General features: G+C 47.6%; 4 protein-coding genes across 4 annotated transcripts; all 4 read right to left on the bottom strand.

Annotated features, from left to right (window-relative positions):
• Positions 1-455: 455 nt before the first annotated feature.
• LOC137142806 (olfactory receptor 6P1-like) lies at positions 456-1,385 on the bottom strand. The gene has a single exon (XM_067532273.1). It carries the CDS (start codon positions 1,383-1,385, stop codon positions 456-458), a length of 930 nt encoding a protein of 309 aa, XP_067388374.1.
• A 6,541-nt stretch (positions 1,386-7,926) lies between these two features.
• Positions 7,927-8,895, bottom strand: LOC137142805 (olfactory receptor 6B1-like). The gene has a single exon (XM_067532272.1). It carries the CDS (start codon positions 8,893-8,895, stop codon positions 7,927-7,929), a length of 969 nt encoding a protein of 322 aa, XP_067388373.1.
• Positions 8,896-14,493: 5,598 nt separating this feature from the next.
• LOC137142804 (olfactory receptor 6B1-like) lies at positions 14,494-15,444 on the bottom strand. The gene has a single exon (XM_067532271.1). The coding sequence runs from the start codon at positions 15,442-15,444 to the stop codon at positions 14,494-14,496; it is 951 nt and encodes a 316-aa protein (XP_067388372.1).
• Positions 15,445-18,701: 3,257 nt separating this feature from the next.
• Positions 18,702-21,407, bottom strand: LOC137142735 (olfactory receptor 6B1-like; the record flags this gene model as incomplete). Its single annotated transcript, XM_067532184.1, has 2 exons — positions 20,475-21,407; positions 18,702-18,725 (listed from the first exon to the last, which is right to left on the bottom strand). Coding segments are annotated over exons 1-2 (951 nt in total), but the record flags the coding sequence as incomplete, so codon positions are not given.
• Positions 21,408-22,099: the final 692 nt, after the last annotated feature.

The raw sequence follows: 22,099 nt of genomic DNA, 5'->3' as shown, positions 1-22,099 counted from the left end.
AGCACCCCAAGTCTCACTCGTGAATCAGGATTGGCAAGAGGAAGGCTGAGATTTCCAGGGCTGGCTAAGGGATTGCAGACACCCAATTGCCGTTCATTAGAGTTAGACTTTAGGCCCCCAGGTACTTTGAGCAGCTCTGAAAATCTCTGTTTAAGTAGATAACGGTGCCCACAATGCCGGCGGGTTCAGGTGTGTAAACAGGAACAGGAGTACAATGCAAAAATGCTGGGCCAGATCCCCAACTGGTGTAAATCAGCACAGTTCCATTGGAGTCAATGGGGCCGGGGCCAGTGCGTGAAGAATGGGGCTGGAGAACTATTAGAAAGAGAAGAAGGGTGGCTGCTGGCTGCAGGGGAGTTACCCAACTTCCAATCTGCCCCATGGAATCTCCAACATTAACTGTGCCATCCATACCTCATTAACCTATGTGAGACCCTGGGATGTTATTTCCCAGTTTACTTCTGCCCCTTGATCATTTTCCTTAGGGCATTTTTGACATCCCTGTTCCTCAGGCAGTAGATGATGGGGTTGAATAAGGGCACCACGACCGTGTAGAGCACGGACACTAGCTTGTTGGAGTTGGTGGCATTCATGGCCCTGGGCCGGGCGTAGGTGAAGAGGGTGGTGGAGTAGAAGATGACCACCACTGCCAGATGGGAGGCGCAGGTGGAGAAGGCTTTCCACCTCCCCTGAGCTGTGGGGATCCGTGCAACGGTGGCCGATATGCAGGCATAAGAAGCCACGACCACCAGCAGTGGCAGTAGGATCATGACCAAGGCCAAGATGAAGTCCACCGTCTCCGCTAGCAACATGTCGGTGCAGGCCAATTGGAGCAGAGGCGAGATGTCGCAGAAAAAATGGTTGATGACGGAGCCACAGAAGGTCAAGCGGGAGATGAAGACGACCTTGAGCGTGGAGCTAGTGAAGCCGCCCACCCATGACCCAACCACCAAGCGGAAGCAGAGCCTGTGGGTCATGATGGCGGGGTACCGCAGAGGGCTACAGATGGCCACGTAGCGGTCATAGGCCATGACAGCCAGGAGGACACACTCGGTGCAGGCCAGAGCGATGAAGAAATAGAGCTGGGTCATGCAGTCCACGAAGGAAATGTGCCGGCTTCCCCTCAGCACGAGAAGCAGCATCTTGGGCACTGTAACAGTGACGTACCAGATCTCCAGGAAGGAGAGGCTGCTGAGGAAGAAGTACATGGGCTTGTGGAGGTGGGAGCTCACCCGGACCGTCACGATGATGACCACATTCTCCACGAGCGTCAGCGTGTAGATGACGATGAAGGTGACGAAGAGCAGGATCTGCAGCTCCTTCCGGGTGGTGGGGAACCCCAGCAGGATGAATTCCTGGACCCGGCTCTGATTTTCATTCTTCATCTCTGCCTTTGAGAAAAATCAGTGGAGATGCAGTAATAAAAAGAATACTCAGCTGTTGCATAGGTTCATAGATTCCAAGACCAGAAAGGTCTACGGGGATGATCTAGTCTGATTTCCTGCATAACACAGACCACCTAGCAGGGTCCTAGAGCCTAGGCTCCAGACAGAGGTTAAACATCTAACAGCCCATTGGCCTGAGCCCCACGAGCTCGAGTCAGCTGGCATGGGCCAGCCACGGATTTGTAACTGCAGTGTAGACACACCCTCTGACTCAGGTGGTCTCGGTTTTGGCTCTGGTTTTGATAGATGCCTGCAGGAACAATGGGTCAGATTTTAAAGGAATGTAAATACCTGGTCCAATAATAAGAACAGTCATACTGAGCTGTTATATAGCAACATTTATCTAAAGATCTCAAAAGAGTATTACAAAGGGAGTTAAAAGCAGGACAAGAAGCCACCAGAGAAACTGCCCGTTGAGAGCTGCTAATTCAACAGCTTGCTGAGCGCTGAATGCGAGCTGAGATCAGGAGAAGTCATGACAACTCTCCGTTGTTGGCTGGCCAGTTTAACGCCACTGAAGTCAATGGGCAGCTTTCAACTGATCCGGAAGAGCTGGATCTAGCTCCTAGAGTGTTTTTGACAAAGCAATTTCCAAAGGGCATTAAGTCTAGAGAAGAGAAGGCACAAGGGTGTGCGGACATAAAAACAGTCTTAATGAAGCGAAGGTTTAAGGGGTGACTGACTACAGTCTGTACGCACCTACAGGAATCATGGAATCACATAAGATGAGGGTTGGGAGGGACCTCACGAGGTATCTAGTCCAACCCTCTGCTCAAAGCAGGACCAATCCCAATTAAATCATCCCAGCCAGGGCTTTGTCAAGCCGCACTTTGGGGAAAAGACATTTTATAATGGGCTCTTCAGTCCAGCAGAGAAAGGTCTAATACGATCCCATGGCTGGAAGCTGAAACTAGACAAATTCAGACAGCGAATAAGGTGTATGTAGACTCATAGACTTTAAGGTCAGGAGGGACCGTTATGATCATCTTGTCTGCACAAGGCAGGCCACAGACCCTGACCTACCCATTCCTGTCACAGACCCCTAACTTCCGGCTGAGTTACTGACATCGTCAAATCATGGTTTAAAGACTTCAAGGCACAGATAATCCACCAGCAAGTCACCCTTGCCCCATACATTTTTAATTACCCACTGGAACAATTTTCTGAGGGTGGGTATGGATTTTCCATCACTGACCATTTAAAAATCATGACTGGGTGGTTTTTGCTGGTTTGTTTTACGATCTGCTCTGGTCCAAACAGGAGTGAATTCAGGGATGTCTTACGGTCCGTGTGATGCAGGAGTTCACACTAGATTTGCACAGTGGTGCCTTATGGCCTGAGAACCTAGAATGTGGTGGATTTCGTCAGCGGCTGGCAACCTGAAACTCTCTAGACAACTCGGCGTTAGCGGGCTCTGCTGTCTAGGAGTCGGAAGGGGGAGAAGTAGGTGTTAGGAAACCTGGATTTTATTCCTGACTCTGACAGAGACTTGCTAGATAATGTGAGGCATTAGTTCCCCCCGGGGGTGTCTAAGGAACAGTCACCCATGCTGGTTAAGTGCTTTGAGATCTACAAAACAGCACTCCTGAATGCTGCGGTTTAAGGCAGCATCACACAGGAACATCCTGAGCGGCGACTCACCAGGCTCTGGCAGTGAGGGGCTTAACGAGATGTCCGTGAGTATCAGGAATGACAGCCGCTGCTGACTGGAAAATTGTAAAGTTCTCCTCAACACTCAGACACTGAAAACTGGATTATTTTTACCCTGCATTAATAATCTTTCTCTGCTGTGTTTACATTGCACTTTGGGGCCAGATTCTGAGTGAGTGTAAATTAATGTTGTTCCATGAGCTTCAAGTTACAAGCAAGTGAGGGTCTGTCCTTTTCTCCATACACCTCAAAACGGGCAGATACCATTAACCCAAATTTAAGACAGAGAAACTGAGGCACAGAGGGAGCAGTGAATTGGCTTCCTTGTGGTCTCACACACACAGCCTCACCTGACTGAGCTGAACTCTGCACTTGTCAGGGCATTTTGGTGCCTGGCTTCTGTAAAATCACCCGCCTCCAGGCATGCAGACATTTTCACAGGAGACTAAGGGAGTTGGGTGTCCAACTCCTCTTGAATTGCAGTGGAAGCCTTGCACCTAACTCCCTTCGGCTTCTGTGAAATTCCCAGCCCTGTATATACATTAAGAAGGCACTCACTTCGGAAAGGAAATCCGGATCCTGGCAATTTTGTGTTGCCCAGACTCTCTAAATCCCATAGTAGATGGCCAGCAAGAAGAAAGGAGTGCTCTTCATGTCAGAAGCTTCATTCGCAACCCGCCGGCAACAGCCCTTAAAAATCATTGTCACCTGATGCCCGCCTCTGAGAAGTGTGTGTATCTGGGGGTGAGACTCCTGCCCCCTTCTGGAAAAAAATGAGACCTGCTTCCAGTGTGTGTGTGTGTTTATATTCTCAGCCCAGCTTATGCATCTCCCAGAAACCACCTGTCGTAATTTTCACCAGAGAGACATGGGCAAGAGACTGGGAGTCAGACATTCCTGAGCCCCGGTTGAAGCTCTGACAGGGAGTTCCTGTGCAATCTAGGGCAAACCTCTCAACCGCACCTGCCTCAGTTTCCCCATCATAAAGTAGGCGTTCTGACACTCACTGACCTACCGAACATGGATAGATGAGCAAAGGGCTTTGACCTGGGACAGTGCTAAGCGTGGGTGTTAGAAATTGCCTCAAGCACCACAGCCACAGGCAAGGTATAAAAGTCTGGGATTTTAAAGGACTTCAGGGCCGGGAGATGCTCAGATCCCTTCAGACGTCAGGGGGAAGTGGGCACCTAACTTTTGTAGGAGCCACTTGAAAATCCCACCATTTGATCCTACCTGGAAGAGCTGTGAAGAGAGGCCTGAGGTTGGGGTGTTGCTGAGTTAGCAGTGGAATGTATTTCGTGCCATCTGTGCCAGATCTGAACTGATGCGTCCGGGTATTGCAAATGAAACAGGCTCAGACATCTGACTTTTTCTCTCTGCTTTTCTTTCTTTCTTTCTCTGGAGATCTTCACTCATTTACTCCTCACACACACACACATAAATGTATCTGCCCTGTCGGCTTCCTCGGTCACCCATGAGAACAAATCTATCAACAAAGCCCCGGCTGAGTGCTTCATATCTGCAATCAGCAGATGCTCGGTCTCTGGGGAAAAGGAACCCCGGATGAACCAAGTGAGGGGAAAGATTGTTTGGGGTCATTTAGTCGGGGTTGGTCCTGATTTGAGCAGGGGGTTGGACTCGCCGACCTCCTGAGCTCCTTTCCAACCCTCATATGCTATGATTGTGACACAAAGGAGCATACCTGAGAAACAGTGGGTCCTGGGGCGGGGCCCTGGTACCCCACCTCCTCTTGCTCAAAGCTGGGCGTAAAGTCCCACACCAGCCCAGAGTAACATGCTGAAGAAAGGGGGCAGAATCTGGCTTGCCGGGGCAGCCTGCAGAGGGCTAGACTGTATTGTCACCACACAACTTGAGCAAGGAGTTGCTGTGCGGCTGCACCGTCCCAGAAGCAGACCAGACTGGCACTTGGAGATCTGGTTCCCGGTTCCCATTTGTCTCACGTGGGAGGTCATCTCTATCTGATATCGATTACTGCCCCCCCCTGTGCTGCCTCAGGGCCGCACTGCAGAGTTGGGTGGAAACAAGAGTTTGTCCAATCCTCTTCCTGCCCGTCCGCAAACTGCTCACCCGCCCCCACCTCCATTGCAACCAGCACTACACAACCAAGAGCTGGGCAACATTTTTCAACTGAAACATTCCCCCACCCACAAAACCCGCAGATCTGGGTCGATTGAAACAGCTTGTGAATTCACGTGGATTTCAGCAAATTGTTTTTGTTGACCCATTCCCCTACACACCCAAATACACCAAAACGTCAAAACTTCACATTTCAACGTTCTTGCAACAAAAAGTTTCAGCACGACCTTTTGATTTGAAAATAGCTTTCATTTTATTTTTAAAACAATTAAAAAAACCAGCTCATAACTGAACTGAAATGTTTCATTCACGCAAAACACCAAAAAAATCAACTTTCCGATAGGCCAAAGAAAAAAAGTCATTTTCTGGTTGAACTAAAACAAATTCATTTTCCAATTTTTCAGAATTGCCAGCACACTGAATAATTGCTTATTTGCTCCGTTCTATTTACCCTTCACCATTCAGCCCTGCCTGTCTAATTCCCATTTAAATCAATGACTTTTTTGGCACCTAGTGATTTTAGAAAATCCCTCTAGACATGTAAAACCCAGAACTGATGTAAAATTAGCTGTTTTCCTCTGCAGATCTACTTGTGTGTGTGTATACAGTAAGGCTGGCCAGAATTTTGTTTTCCCTCAGTGGAAAATTTTGATTTTTTACTGAAACTAAAAACGAAACATTTTATTCATTTTTGGCTAACGTTTTTTTTTGGTCAAAAAAATGAATTTTTTTTTCAACTGAAAATGAGCCATTTTGGTTTTCTATTTCCCATTGAAAAACGAAAAAAAAAGGCAGTAAGCAGACACTTTCCACAAATATATTTGTGTAGTTGAAAACCCAATTCTGTCAAAAACAGCCTTAATGGAAAACTTTCAACCAGCCCCATGGCTTTTAGAGACTAAAATACATTTTATTGTGTTTTAATCCTTTGGGCTTTGCTCATCCAACACAGCTCGGAGCGCATGAAGCAATTCTATCATGGCTGCTTGTCCATCCTCATTAGAAGGAGCTCACTAAGTTCCAGACCTTTGTTGAGGGAAGAATTTGAAGATATTGAGTTTGTACAGGTAGAGCTGAGGGTAGGATTTGGGAAAATGGGGGTTACACAAAGGTCACAGGGGTCACTGAGGCAGTAATTTGTCCTACACAACCTGTATTGGGGAGGATTCTGTCTGAGACGGAAAGAAACCAGCTTGACATTCAGATCCCAGCTGGATTTGTAGGGCTGGTCAATCCTGTATTACTTGTAAACTGAACACACGTGATCTGCAGTCATCAAGAGACAATAAAGCATGGGTTTAGTCTATGTAGACGGCCCTCATTTCCGTAGCATATGAGCAGCTCACAACCAGTAAAGGATTTCTTCCCTACGACAGAAAAATTATCCTAATTTTGCAGATGAGGAGCTAAGGTATGGGGTAGATAAATGGCTTAGGCAAGGTCTTATGGGAAATCTGGGCCCAGTGCAATGCCCTGTCCACATCCCTCTTATCCACCTATGCTGTCTACCTAAGGGAATTATCCACTCAACTGCCTAGTATTTAGGTGCCTAAATCCTTTAGGCCCCTTTGAAAGTCCCCACCCAAGATGAATGATCCCAATATCATTTTCAGAATATCTTGCAGTGATTGTTCCTAACCACAGGTGGGCTCCGCCTCCAGATTTGGAAGCCAAAACTAAACTTCAAAGTTCAGAAGTGCTCAGATCTAAGGTCTGGGTTCAACCCATTACCAATCTCCCATATGGGAAATGTCCTATCTAAACTAACACATTTGCTGTGGATTTATTTTAATTATCCTTCGGCTAGGAGGGATTGGATTTTTATTGGTGGATGTTGGTAAACATTGGTTTCATTGTACACTCCCAAACCTATGAAAAAATAGCTCCATGAATAATAATCAAAATTTACACATAGGCAAAGTAAGAAAAATGCTGCTTGAGAACTTGTTAGATACTGACGTAATGATTATTGTCTGCTCCCCCAAACTTCCTACCACTGTGAACATTTAAATAGATAACAATTAGGAAGAAATGTTACACATTCAAAATGTCACACAACTGTGAAAATGTAAATCAATGACAATAGAAAAAAATGCTAAGAAATAAACATCAATATTATCCATCAAAATTATAAATATATAAAAATCATATTCTGCCAAGCTTTATTATCCTATAGAATAGAATCCACACTGACCCGGAGGGAAGGAACCCACCTGCCAACTCAATTTTTATGCAGCTGTTACTCAAGAAAATTCACAGAGACTCATGTGGAATCTCCATGAGTACAGAATAACTAAAGGCACCGAGATTTTTGTCCATGGAAAACGGAAAAGGCCTTTTAGCTCCTTTCTTTTGCTTCCTTAGGGACAATGAAAAAGTAATCCTTGCAGTTCATTCCCAGGGCTTTGTCCAGCCTTATCCCAGGAGATTGGCCTGCCATCTATTCACTTGGGGAGTTATCGCCACAGTCCATATTCCAATTTCCAAACCTCTTCAACCATTAGATACCAGAGATTGGCTGGCACTGGAATGCCAGGTCTAAACACAACCCAAAGTCCAGGACCTTCCAATCCATATTAACTTTTTACACCATGGAGGGAGAGAAGAGACAACTTTTGAGCTCCCGTCTTGTGTTGCAAACACAAATTCCATCTAATTTAAATTCCATCAGCAATGTGCTACTCCTTCCTTCTTACCTCCACGCTCATATTGCACCAGGAGGGAATTCTCTGTCCTACCGAGAGGCAGTGACAAGCACAGAAACCTTGTGGACAGCATTGACATCACAGAAAGCCCTCTTCAGAGCTCCCTTCACCTCCTGGTTCCTCAGGCAGTAGATGAAGGGGTTTAGCATGGGGGTGACAATCGTGTACACCACCGACACCAGCTTGTTCAAGTCAAAAGGGTGGATCCTCTTGGGTCGGGCGTACATGAAGAGGGTGGCCGAGAAGAAGATGATGACCACAGTGAGATGGGAGGTGCAGGTGGAGAAGGCTTTCTTCCTGCCCTGGGCAGTGGGGATCTGCAAGATGGTACCAATGATGCAGACATACGAGGCTATGGTGACGGAGAGCGGGACCAGCAGGATGAACAAGGCCAAGATGAAGTCCACTATCTCCGCCACTGTCATGTCGGTGCAGGCCATGTTCAGCAAAGGGCTGATGTCGCAGAAGAAGTGGTTGATAACATTGGAGCCACAGAACGACAGCCGGGAGATGAAGAAGACCTTCAGAAAGGAGGCCAGGAAGCCTGTCAGCCAGGAGCCCACTGCCAACTGCAGGCAGAGCCGGTGGGTCATGATGGCCGGATAGCGCAGCGGGTTACAAATGGCCACGTACCGGTCGTAGGCCATGACGGCCAGGAGCACACACTCGGTGCATATGAGGGAGCTGAAGAAGTAGAGCTGGGTCATGCAGCCCACAAAGGAGATGCTTTTGCTCTCCAATAGAAAATTCACCAGCAGTTTTGGGACAGTGACCGAGATGTACCAGGCCTCCAGGAAGGAGAGGTTGCTAAGGAAGAAATACATGGGTTTGTGGAGGTGATGGTTTGTCCTGATCAGGGTGATGATGACCACGTTCTCCAGGAGGGTCAGCACATACGCCATCAAGAATATCACAAAGAGCAGCACCTGCAGCTCCACGGCAGTCGGGAATCCAAGGAGGATGAACTCCTGGAACCTGGTGGTGTTCTCCCATTCCATGCTGAGAGGGGTAGAGACAAGCAGCTGAGGGAAAGTGAGGAGAACTGGGAGAAAAATACAAAGAAGAAGAAAAAAAGAACAAAGAAAATAAGAAATAGAAAGCAATAGTGAGAAAAAGAGGAAAAGTGGAGAAAAAGACAGGAGAGAGAGAAAGATGGAAAGGGAAAAAAAGATGAAGAGAGGAAAGACAAAAGTTATTTGGTATGGACTCTTACAGCATTTTAAAGACACAGACACTCGATTCCCAGTTCCCTGTGATTCTTCACTACAATTCTTTTCTTCTTTTTTGTGAATCAATTTTTGTGGATCAAATTTTCAAAGACACAAATAGGAGTTGGGTGCCCAAATCCCTTTGACTTTCAATGAGATTTAGGCACCAATTGTGCCTTCGACATTCTCCACCTCCAGCAGCAGAGTCCATTCCATCTTTCTGATGACCCCTGACCAATCTCGCTCCTTGACTCAGGAGACTTCATAGCCCTCCAAAGCTGAACGTGTAATGGATGAAGTTCAGACTGGAGCAATCAGGGGCCACTGCAGGATCCAATCTCTGGCGCTTCCCAAGAAATAAGCAAAGCACACTGGGGCTTAATCCTGCCTCGTGCTAGCCACAGTGGCTCTGAGCTAACCGTGACTTCAGTGACTGCTCAAATTTATGCATAAGTAGTTCCAGTGCCGTTGATGATGATGATGATAGAAACTTAAATGTAAAATTAAAATATTGTTTCTGTGACACTCACTTGATTTAACAAAAACATAAAGAGACAAAAATATCTATAAAAAAACGAGAGTTCTGTTTGCTGAATACAAACTAACACGGCTACCCCTCTAAAAATATCTATCTATCTATCCATCCCCATACACCCCCTCTGTCTGTCTGTCTGTCTAATATAAAGCAGAATAGATAAACATTTTAACGTCGGTTGTTTAAAGTCAGTACATATCTTTCGCTCCCCATTCATACTTTTCTAATCCAGTCATGAGTGTCAGAATGCTTTTTCAACATGACTTCAACTTATACTAGTTTAACCTTCATTTCATGTGGTAAAATCTTGTCATTTAAAAAGGAAACAAAAACATACACAGGCTCAGATTCTCTCTAATAGCTGAGTCACCACTTTCATAAAATAAATATCTTAAAAACTGGCACAAGCTAATCTAGAAACTGTCATAGATTCAGAAGCAACTGTGCATATGCCAGACACGCTATGGACCCAGTCCTGCAAACGTCTGTGCATAGGACTGCTAATATGATGAGCCTTTAGTGCTCTGAATAATGTCATTGACTCCCACAGAGGGATAAAAATGAATTCGGGCTGTTTCCCCAGAGACGTGACTAGAGGGGAGTAACTAGAAGTGAGCAGAAACTGAATAAAGTCTGTTTGGCTGTCTAATCTAATCTCTCCCTCCCTTTCTCTCTGCTATGCACCCTCTGCCTATCTATGTATCTACCTATCACAGTTTTCATAGTGCTTTAAAGACTGACAAATTTAATTTCTGCAGGCATAGGCTTTTGTGGGCCGTAACCCACTTCGTCGGACGAAATTAAATGTGTTAGTCTTTAAAGTGCTACAGAACTCTCGTTGTTTTTGCTGTATACAGACTAACACGGCTACCCCTCTGGAAGTTTTCATAGTGCTTATTTTAAAGCCTAGGTGCTTAGCAATTATCGAAGTAGTGTGATTTCTGCACAAATTTAAAAGCAGACATATCTTTGCAAAAATTCCCAGCACATTCTTGTTCAAGAATCTGACAAATCCAGCCATGAGCCATCCCTCCCGAGAAGAAATAAAACGAGTAATGGTGTTTCTAAATCAAACCCATGGTTTATATTTATCTTTGGCTCAATCGGTCCCATAAAAGTTATTACCTCCCCTTCATTGTCTGTCTCATATCCTGGGACCAGCACAGCTATAACAACCCTGCAAACATCTGTCTGTCTGTCTGTCATGATGCTCCTAAGTGTATTCCCAAAACTCCCATTGAAATCAACATGATTTCGGTTACATTACAGATGTCAGATCTTATCCCAGGAACATTCCCAAGTAAGGATAAAAGAAAAGAAAATGTCTTTACTTTAGCAGCAGATCAACGGGATGATGTAGTCACATTCTCAGACTCATTAGCCAAAATCTTCTCCCTGACTCCTCAGTACGTCCTGAGGGCCACGTGCACAGGTGATGTGAGCAGGTGCAGCTCCACAGACTAAATGCCCTGTTTCTAGCAGGTCTGACTTTGTCCCAGCAAGCAAGGAACAGCGCAATAAATGCTCGTTAGCCCCAGAGGTTTAATCAGAGGAACGTCCTTCTGGGCTCCCAGCACTGATAGCACACGTATGTCATGCAGGCCCTTTGAGAGAAATTTGGGGGCCCGGTACATCATGTTCCATGAGGCTCCAATGCCTCACATTTCACTTTATTTACACAGATGTTACAGACATTTGTGGGGGGGGGCTGACCTCAGAGCACTGGTACAATTCCCCCCCATCCCCACTCCTCAGCCCTGTGCATGTGTCACCGACTAAGGTCTGTACAAGCGTCGGCTGAATGGGTGCTAGACCTCAAACTAGCAAGCAGATCAAGTTTACTCTGTGCTCCTGGGTATGTGGTGACCCAGAGACATAGAAGATGAGGGGCGGAAGGGGTCTCAGGCAGCCATCTAGTCCAGCCCCCTGCTCAAAGACTCCATGCAAGCCAACTACATGAGGGTGCATGGGCCTGGCCGTGGGAGAGTGATTGACATCAGAATTATTGCTGTCAGGTAGAAGAATGCTGTACGCAGGAGGAGCGATCACTGGGTTAAGATACTGCAGTAGGACTCAGCCGAGCTGCATTCAATTCTTTACTTTCACTACACAGTCCCTGTGTGACCCTGGACAAGTTGTTAAGCCCAGATTTTTAAAGACACAAACCGGCAATTCTTTCCCAGGGGCCTGGCTGGTGGGTCTTACCGACATGCTCAGGGTCTAGCTGATTGCCAGACTTGGGGTCGGGAAGGAATTTTCCCCAAAATTTTCCCTGGGGATGTGGGGGTTTCGCCTTCCTCTGCAGCTCGGGGCACAGATCACAGGCTGGTTTAAACTAGAGGAAACGCCGGATTTGCGGTAACTTGCAGTCTTTAAATCAAGATTTGAGGACTTTGATAACTCAGCCGGAAGTTAGGAGTATGTCACAGGAATCAGGGGCGGTGGGGGGGTGAGGTTCTGTAGCCTGCGATGTGCAGGAGGTCAGACTAAATGATCAGGATGGTCCCTTCGGACCCTGAAGTCTCTGAGGTGCCTAGGGGCTTTTCAAAAATGCCTAAGCAGTTTAGGCGCCCAGCTGTCACGGACACCTATGGGAGTTAGGCGCCTAACCTGCCTGCATGGTTGGCGAATCCCACGAGGCACCCATCTCTAGTTTTAGGTACCTATAGACCTTGGACGATTTGAGCAGAAGGCAGTGTGAGCTAGTCACCAGGGTTCACAGGATGGCTTGCCCCATTGACTGGAGAGCCTAGGGGGTAAACCAGCCCTGATGGCGTGTCTGTTGCTATTGCAGGGTGCATGAAGTCTCCTGCGGGGTCTGGAGCCAGCAGGGGAAAAGTGGAAGAAGGAAGGGAGAGTGGGAGAACGCTCTCCGGACAGGAGAGACCCTGTACACGCTGGGGAGAGACGTTACAGGCCAAGCTGAGATGTTCTGTGTAACTCTGGGTTAAACTAGGCAGAGACACTGAACTGGGTTTGAGGCCTGGTGGGCTAGGAGGTACCAGAAGGCTTCATTATGGGACCCCTTGTGGGGCTTGTCTGAACCTCCTTTGAACTGGGAGTTCTGAAAGGGGCCCGGATGAAGGGGAAATCGCGGTGGCACGGCCACCGAGACGGCCTTAGCCAGGAGGAGGCACTCGGGAGGCCGTGAGCTGCTGCCGTGCTATAGAACGGCACGTGCCTGGGACGCGGGAGAGAGCTGTAGGCTTTGCCACTGACCTACTGTGCGGCCTTGACCAACTCGCTTCCCCAATCTGGGGCTTTGTTTCCCGTCTGTGACGGAGGGGAGGGTGGTAACCCCCTCAGCTGGCTCGGTCACCCCTAACCCAGCGGGCTGGTCTGAGGCAGTGCAGGTCAGCGGACCAGGAGAGGACAGAGCCCACGAGCACGTGGGAACGTTGGACTTGTGGGGGGAAGGGGCACCAGTGGAAGCAGTGCCTGGACCCAGCTGGGCGGGGGCCCACAAGCGTTACTCTCATGGAGGTGAGAGTGGTGGAACCCCAAGTGATACCTAAGGGGCCCAAAGGCCTAACCGGCCAGCAGACACGAGGCGAGGAAAAGGCCAATAAGGAACCCAGCAGGGAAGCTTGGGGGAGCAGGGAAAGGACCGGCCCACGCGGGGGTCCAGGTGCTGGGTCTGTGGGCTGAAGGCACATATAGGGGAACAGTGCCCATAGGGAGGCTGGCCGGAGCAAGACAAGAGCGAACCCCAGGGAAAAGACCCCGTGCATCCAGAGGTGGAATGAATGAGCTGCCTCGTAGCTCCCCGTATAGCCGGCCACAGAGAGGCAGGGGCCGGGTGGTTCATTAAAGAGGGGACGTGTGTGACAGAGCGGAGGGTGGTAACCCCCTCAGCTCCCTCTGTCCCTCCTAACCCAGCGGGCTGGGCTGAGGCAGTGCAGGTCCGCGGGGCCAAGAACGAAAAAGGGAGAAGGCAGCCGCTGACCGCACTGCTTAGGCTAAGCCAGAGCTCTGGCTAATGAGGTGAAGGGGGAACAGCTGGCTACCTTCCAGGGCGGCAGGGCCGTATTATCCATTAGGCACAATAGGCACAGTGCCGAGGGCCTGCGAAACTTTCAGGGCCGACGAAAAAAGGTTCTTTATATATAATTTTTTGTTTTTATTTAAAAAACAATTTATTAATAGCTTAAAATCAAAGTAATTATTTTGGTCGGGGGGCCTACGAAGGCAAGCGTGCCTAGGGCCTACGAGGGTCTTAAAACGGCCCTGCAGGGAGGGTATATAGGCCAGCCTAGGAAACCCGGAAAAGGCGGAGAGCCGTGGCCAAGCAAGACGGGGAGGACGGCGAGTCAGTCTGTCTGTCTGCCGGCCAGGAGGGGTGAGCAACCTTGAGCCTCCGAGCCCCTAGAGTGCGTGGGGCAGGGACTGGGGAACTGACTGTGCGCCCTGTAAATAAATGAACAGGGGTGACTGCCACGCAGATGGCTGTGAGCCCTTTGTACAAAGGGGGAACCCCGAGGGCTAGGAGGGCCCGGCCACGCAGCACGCTACCGGGCCCCAATCCCATAGTACCAGAGGGCTACACAATCTGAGCCTCACAACACCCTCGTGTGGTAGGAAATCATTATTCCCATTTTACAGATGGGGAAACTGGCACATGGTGGATCAAATGAATTGCCCAAGGTCTCACAGAGGATCAATGACAGAGCTAGGTATCATACCCACATCTTAGGCATCCTACTCCACTTCTTTGTCTGCTAGACCGACTTTCCTACCCTAAACAGATGGACTTCGACCCCTTTGGGAATCCCAGACTACATGCTTGGCCCTGCCTCAGCTCAGGGGGCTGGACTTCATGACTTCTGGCAGGCCCCTCCAGCCCTACCTATCTATCATTCCATGCCTATCCGACTGGGCAGGGAGCAGTTCCTGCCCATGGTTTTCCTCAGGACCTCTTTCACTTCCTTGTTCCGCAGGCAGTAGATCAGAGGGTTCAGCGCCGGGGTGACCACGGCATAGAAGATGGACACCACCTTGTTGAGGTTGAAAGGGTGGATCCTCCTGGGCCGGGCGTACATGAAGACGGTGGCCGAGAAGAAGATGACGACCACGGCGAGGTGGGAGGCACAGGTGGAGAAGGCTTTCTTCTTGCCCTGGGTGGTGGGGATGCGCAGGATGGTGGCGATGATGGACAGGTAGGAGAGGGCTGTGACGGCAAGCGGAATCAGCAGGATGACCAAGGCCAGGGCAAAGTCCACCATCTCCGCCACTGACATGTCGGTGCAGGCCAGGTTGAGCACCGGGGAGATGTCACAGAAGAAGTGGTTGATGACGCCGGGACCACAGAACTTCAGACGGGAGATGAAGTACACCTTGACCAGGGAAATGGAGAAGCCGCCTGCCCAAGACAGAGCTGCCAGCTGTAGGCAGAGCTGGTGGGTCATGATGGCCGGGTAGCGCAGTGGGTGGCAGATGGCCATGAAGCGGTCGTAGGCCATGACGGCCAGGAGCACACACTCGGTGCACATGAGAGAGATGAAGAAGTAGAGCTGCGCCATGCAGCTGGGGAAGGAGATGCTCTTGTTCTCGGACCAGAAGCCCACCAGCAGCTTGGGCAGGGTGACTGAGACGTACCAGATCTCCAGGAAGGACAGGTTCCCCAGGAAGTAGTACATGGGCTTGTGGAGCTGGGGGTTCTGCTTCACCACCAGGATGATGACCACATTCTCCGTGACTGTCAGCAAGTAGGTGAACAGAAAGACCAGGAAGAGCAAGACCTGGAGCTCCAGCTGGGTGGGGAAACCCAGGAGGATGAATTCCCGGAGGCCAGTATCGTTCTCCATCAGGACGTGGGTTTCAAATGGCTTATCTGCAGACGTGAAAGGAACGGAAAAAGCAGCTCAGTGAATGTGTGCTCATGTGCTGCTGATGATGAAGATGGTTACCACCATGACTCTAGTGTGCTATGCAGACCAGGGCAAGATGTTTTTGTCTGTAACTTTTTGGGACAAAAAATGTGGCTTCCTCAACCTCAAAATATTTTGCAAATCTGTGTCAGTGTTTCCAAGTTATTTTGGGCAAAGAGATCTAACCCCTTTATAAAAAAAAAAAAAAAAAAAACTCGATGTTTTGTTTTGACATTTTGTAAACAACTGGTTTTGAGATTTCGGTTTTGTTTCAATATTTCCTTTCATTTCATTAACAAACAAACACACAAAACCCTGCTGGGCCAGATTCTGCGTTCCGTTTTGGACCCTTGTGGGGTCCAGGACAAGCTGCTCCAGTCAAAATTGGTGTCTAGAGCTTTTATCTCTGCATCCCTCCCTAAGGTGGTCACTAGGAGGATAGGTTGGGTTAGACTACAGCAGAACTTGCATTTGACTAAGGTGCCTCTATCAGAAAGAGTTCAGTTTTCAGTTAAAGACATCGAGAGCTGGAGGAGTCACCACTTGCCTTGGGACTTTTGTTCCAAAGTGACACCATTCTCACTATTAAAAGTCTGCATCTTTTTTCTCATTTGAATTTGTCTGGCTTCACTTTTCCACTGGAAAAAGGTGGGAAAATATATTTTTTAAAGGGGAGAGGAAGTGGGGGGAAAGCCAAATTCTCTCCCGTTTCTGCTATTCCCTCGACATCTTTTCTTTTGGCAAAAAATAAGAGTGAAAGAAAGTTTTCTTCCCTCCCCCCCAAAAAAGCCCTCAGAGAAAAAGTAAGTGAAACATTTTCTGTTTTCTTTCATTTTTCCATGGAATATACTTATTGTTTCTCAAAAGGCTGTCCTCTTTTCATAGAGCGGCTCCAGGCATATTGACTTCAAAGGCTTGGAAACAAATGCTAGCTTAACTGAAATGGGAAAAGGGGAGTCAATTTTTTAACAGTGAAGGTAAGTAGCCACTGGTTATAGGTGCCAGTAGAACACAGCTAGCTATTTTGTACTATTAAAAGTATTCATCTTATAAAAAACCTGAAAAAGGGGCTGAGGGTAATATTACAAACCTTGACTCAGGGGAGCAATCTTTATTCACAATACTCATCCTACTGATGTCAGGTTTTTTCCATGATAGTAGGTTCTCTATTAAGTGATTAGATAGATAGACCGACAGACAGACTGACAGACAGGGGGGGTGTATGAGGATAGATCAATAGATAGATAGATGGTGGGTGTGTATGGGGATGGATGGATGGATGGATACATGGCTAGGTAGATAGATAGATTGGCATGAAGTTATACTCTTATTTTTTAGTATGAAGGCATGGTAAACTCTGAACTCACCTTTCACTGCTGCAAAAGGTCCCTGCAGTATCAGGGTGGAGGTGGGGAAGGTGCAGATAGGTGGGACAGCTTGCAGACGTCTTCAGCTTTCAGGCAGTCATTCCAGATGCTTAAACCAGATCTATCTATCTATCTATGAAGACATTTCTGTTTACTTTTCTAATTAGAATTTCCAAATTGCTGGCAACCATGGAACCTAGGTCTTTCACATGGGTTATAAAAACAATCAAACCGGCCAGTTGATCAGTCAATAGTCCATCCGAGTTTTGAGATTAATCATGTTTCTCCGCCTACCTATACACACTATATAGATTTTCTGCTCTTCTGTCATATGCTGCGGTGGTGAGTCCTCCAGTGAGACCTGAGGTTGGCAAGGAAGGACTTTTTTCGGAACGACTGCAAAAAGATGTTCCAGATTCTTAGGCTATAAGACTATCTGAGTGTTGTTCAGGTTTCTTAGAACTAGATGAATCATGCAAACACACACAGGAACCAGGATTACAGATGCTTCCATTGATCGTACTCTTGGTTCCTCTGCCCTAGAGCAGATTGAAAAATAACCTTCAAACCCTTGCAAAAGTCAGGGAATGTGTCCATGCACAAACCACAATTCTGCTAATCCCTGGGAAAGTTCACCCTTCCAAAGATGTGTGTGGTTTTCTTCAGCACATACAGACTTGGAGCTGACACTCAATCAGTTGCTGAGAAGACGCAAACACCCAGTTATTAATCACCATTGTCTTGTCTTTAAAGCATAGTGGGTGTTTTCCCCAGGTGTTAATTAATGGGTCTAAACTGTTTAGGTGGAGGAGGAATTTTGGAAGGAGCCTTCCACCGGACAATTGTCCTGAAGGGAGCTAATTAAAAATAAATGAGAGTGGGACGCCTATGGCTCACCCAGAAGTGGCAAGCTAACTTGAGGAATGACTGGGTAGAATTTTCTAGTCTGTGTATGCAAGAGATCAGATTAGACGATTCAATAGTAAAACTGGCTGAATATTTTGCCATTCAAACTTTTTTTTTTTTTTTTTTTGGTGGAAAACTGGGTTTACAACACCATCAAACATTTTGCAGAAAGTGGGTTTTCCTTAAAAAAAAAAGAAAGTCACAAAAGTGAAAACAGATTTTCTTTTTTCAATCGAGGGTCTTTGATATTTTGATTAAAAATAAAAATTTTCCACCAAAAATTAGAAAATTAGACCAGCTATTTGACAGACCTGGCAGGAATCAGTTCTGAGTGTGGTTCCGTTCAATATCTTCATCAATGAGTTAGATAATGGCACAGAGTGTACACATAACATTTCTGGGTGAGACCAAACTGGGAGGGGTTGCAAGTGCTTTGAAGAATAGGATTAAAATTGCAAATGATCTGGACAAATTGGAGAAATGGTCTGAAGTAAACAGGATGAAATTTAATGAGGACAGATACAAAGTGCTGTACTTGGGATAGATAGTGGGTGTGTATGGGTGTACTTGGGAGTATTGTGTCCAGTTTTGGGCCCCTCACTACAGGAAGGATGTGGACAAATTGGAGAGAGTCCAGTGGAGGGCAACAAAAATGACTTATGAAGAGCACATGACTTATGAGGAGAGGCTGAGGGAACTTGGCTTCCTTAATCATCAGAAGAGAAGAATGAGAGAGAAGTTGATAGCGGCCTTCAACTACCTGAAAGGGAGTTCCAGGGAGGATGGAGCTAGGCTGTTCTCGGTGGTGGCAGATGACAGAACAAGGAGCAACAGTCTCAAGTTGCAGTGGGGGAGGTTTAGGTTAGATATTAGGAAAAGCTTTTTCCCTAGGCGGGTGGTGAAGCACTGGAATGGGTTACCTTGGGAGGTGGTGGAATCTCCATCCTTAGAGGTTTTTAAGGCCCAGCGTGACAATGCCCTGGCTGGGATGATTCAGCTGGGGTTGGTCCTGCTTTGAGTGGGGAGCTGGACTAGATGCCCTGCTCTTCTAGGATTCTATGAATGCAGTTCATAATGTTCTACTTGTAAAAGAAAAGACGAGCAGGATCTTATTCAGGGAGACAAGGCAATATGCCACGCTTATTGTACACGTAAGAATATCAAAAAGCCGTCACATTCACACACACACTCACAAAGTGCTGCCGGCTGGTGTGATATAATCACCAGTCCTTTTATGCGTTGCTTTAGCCAGCCCCAGTGGCCAATTATCCTGGGCACAAGGAGGGAGCTGGGTCTCTGTCAGTCGTGGATCCGATGCTCCAAGATGACAATTGCAGAATGAGACCGAAAGTTTCCATGTTTTTAACCCATCTTTTATAGTTTCTGGCTCTCCTGTAAGTCTCTGGGCGTGGCTGTGCCATGCTGCCTCTGGGTTCAGTGCAGGTGTTAATCACCAGCTAATTGCAAGCCTGACTCTTCTCTTATTTCTGTGCTTTGTTTGTTCCCAGGGTGGATCCTTCTATATTTTAGGGTTATTTATAGGCATTCTTCGGCCAGCAGGGCTAGGATGGGGCAGTCGGTGTCTGCACTCCCCTTCCTGCTGTCAGAGCAGTCTAGGTTGGTGTCTTTTTATGACCTGCACATACACTCCTCACTCACAGACAGAGAATTCATCAGGATATTTTTAGGTTCAATAGTACAAGTTTCAGGAAAGAGCTCACTGTGAGAAACGGACACAATACAGTCCACTTATGCCCCACTAAACAGTGCTAGACCATTATCATGACAGTAAAGGAGACATATCTACCTCTCTCTCACTTATACAATAAACCAAGGAGTCTACATCTGATTTGTTTGCACGGCTCCTGCGGAGGACTCACAATAAGAGGAGAATGAACCCCACTGACCCCGATGGAGTGACTCCTGATTTACCCCAGGGCAAATGAGAGGAGAATCAGGGCTTTCAATTTCAATGACGTTATTCCTAATATATACTGGTGACAAAGGGGTATTGACACCAAAGTCTCATTGGATGAAAGGGAGCACAGTTTGCAATGGCTCAGTGAAACAGTGGCTTTGTTGCTCAGACTGGCAACAGCATGAATTTTATTCTTCTTATCATTAAGTAGAACCATTTTACTTTCAGATATGGGACCAAACTGAGCCAGGACCGAGCACACATTCAGCCAGAGAGGGATCCAGACTGAGCAACTCATTTCGCACACAGCTCAAAGAGTAGAAGGAAAGAACCACTCCTTGGTCGCATTTGCCCTTGGCCAAAAATCAGTTGATTTCTGTTCAGAGCTCGCATAAATCTCATCCCTTCTCTACATCAGTACTTTCTTAACGTCTTCGCACACAACTTATTTAGCTCCAGATACAATTCAACCTGGGCATGAAACAGTTCTTGCTCAGGTGTTCTCCTAATAAAAGAATATACCCCCTGTTGTCCCCTGGAGAATACTGTCCAGCCACTCTTAAGAATCATAGATTCATAGAAGAGTTGGCTTGGAAGGGACCTCAGAAAGTCATCTGTTCCAACCCCCTGCTCAACGCAGGACCAACCCCGACTACCTAAGAGGTCACTTGCACTGAGCCACTTGTGTGTGATGAGAGAAAGCACGATTGCAAGGGTGGGACAATTATCTGTCCCATCCAAAGCTAATGGTCACTGCGGCAGACCTTGGGGACAGCTCTCTTGACACATAGCATCTTTCTCAGTGCCCCCTTCACCTCCTGGTTCCTCAGGCAGTAGATGAAGGGGTTTAGCATGGGGGTAACAATCGTGTACACCACCGACACCAGCTTGTTGAGGTTGAAGGAGTGGATCCTCCGGGGCCGGGCATACATGAAGAGGGTGGCCGAGAAGAAGATGACGACCACGGTGAGATGGGAGGCGCAGGTGGAGAAGGCTTTCCTCCTGCCCAGGGCGGTGGGGATGCGAACAATGGTGCTGATGATGCAGACATAGGAGATGATGGTGACGGAGAGCGGGATCAGCAGGATGATCAAGGCAAAGACAAAGTCCACCATCTCTGCCACCGTCATGTCGGTGCAGGAGAGGTTGAGCAGCGGGGAGATGTCGCAGAAGAAGTGGTTGATGATGTTGGGGCCGCAGAACGACAGCCGGGAGATGAAGAAGACCTTCAGCATGGAGATGAGGAAGCCAGCCAGCCAGGAGCCCACCGCCAGCTGCAGGCAGAGCTGGTGGCTCATGATAGCCGGATAGCACAGCGGGTTACAAATGGCCACGTACCGGTCGTAGGCCATGACAGCCAGGAGCACGCACTCGGTGCAGACCAGGGAGATGAAGAAATAGAGCTGGGCCATGCAACCCATGAAGGAGATGCTCTTATTCTCCGCCAGGAAATTCATCAGCAGTTTCGGGACGGTGACCGAGATGTACCAAGCCTCCAGGAAGGAGAGGTGACTGAGGAAGACGTACATGGGCTTGTGGAGGTGATGGTTGGTCCTTATGAGGATGATGATGACCACGTTCTGCAGGAGGGTCAGCAAGTACACAGTGAGGAATACCACGAAGAGCAGAACCTGCAGCTCCAGGATGGTTGGGAATCCCAGCAGGATGAACTCCCGCACTCTGGTGTGGTTCTCCTGTTCCATTGTCACCCTGAGGGTCTGCAGAGGGAAAGGAGGGATTCAGTAGAAAGAAAGAATACACCTCTCATTTTAAAAGTGCAGACACCCATTTCATGAAATCTTTTTCATGACCGCTCTTTCGTTTGATAGTCTTCATTATTAGATTTTGGGGGGAAATAAGCCTGGTCCTCAAATACTTATATGGGGAACAATTATTTTTAATACTAGGCTCTTCAGTAGAGCCGACAAAGTTATAACACAATGCATTGGCTGGAATCAGACACTAGAAAAGTTCAGACTGGAAACAAAGTGTACATTTTTGACAGTGAGGGTCATGACGCATTCTCCATCATGGGCAATTTTTAAATTAAGGGTTGGATTCCCCTCCGCCCCGAAAGATCTGCTCTAAATCAAACAGGAATTATTCTGAGGGAGTTCTATAGCCTGTGTTATACAAAAGTCAGGTTATTATCTCTATGTTCCCTTCCGACCTTGGAATCAAGGAAACTAGTGACTGCCGGATCTCTGTCAATTTATCCCAGCTGAAGATTCAATCTGGGATCCCTCTCTCATCTCGATAGTCCCTAAATCATTAAAACTGAGAAGGGGAGATTTTTCAAAGAACCTCAGGGATTGAAAATCAATGGCTTTTGTGCTCACTGGCACATTTGAAAACATTACAGAGGGTTGGAACATGGTTTGGGGTGTTGGTTTTTTTGTTT

This window comes from Emydura macquarii, unplaced genomic scaffold (genome assembly GCF_026122565.2).
Source record: "Emydura macquarii macquarii isolate MOO-44397 ecotype Brisbane River unplaced genomic scaffold, CSIRO-AGI_Emac_v2 contig_3249, whole genome shotgun sequence".
In the NCBI taxonomy this organism is placed as follows: domain Eukaryota; kingdom Metazoa; phylum Chordata; order Testudines; family Chelidae; genus Emydura; species Emydura macquarii.
The sequence above is the reverse complement of the archived record's forward strand: the minus strand, read 5'-3'. Positions and strand labels throughout refer to the sequence as shown.

Excerpts from the sequence above, each read along its gene's own strand:
- LOC137142805 (XM_067532272.1), bottom strand. The coding sequence starts at position 8,895 with ATGGAATGGGAGAACACCACCAGGTTCCAGGAGTTCATCCTCCTTGGA.
- LOC137142804 (XM_067532271.1), bottom strand. The coding sequence starts at position 15,444 with ATGGAGAACGATACTGGCCTCCGGGAATTCATCCTCCTGGGTTTCCCC.
- LOC137142806 (XM_067532273.1), bottom strand. The coding sequence starts at position 1,385 with ATGAAGAATGAAAATCAGAGCCGGGTCCAGGAATTCATCCTGCTGGGG.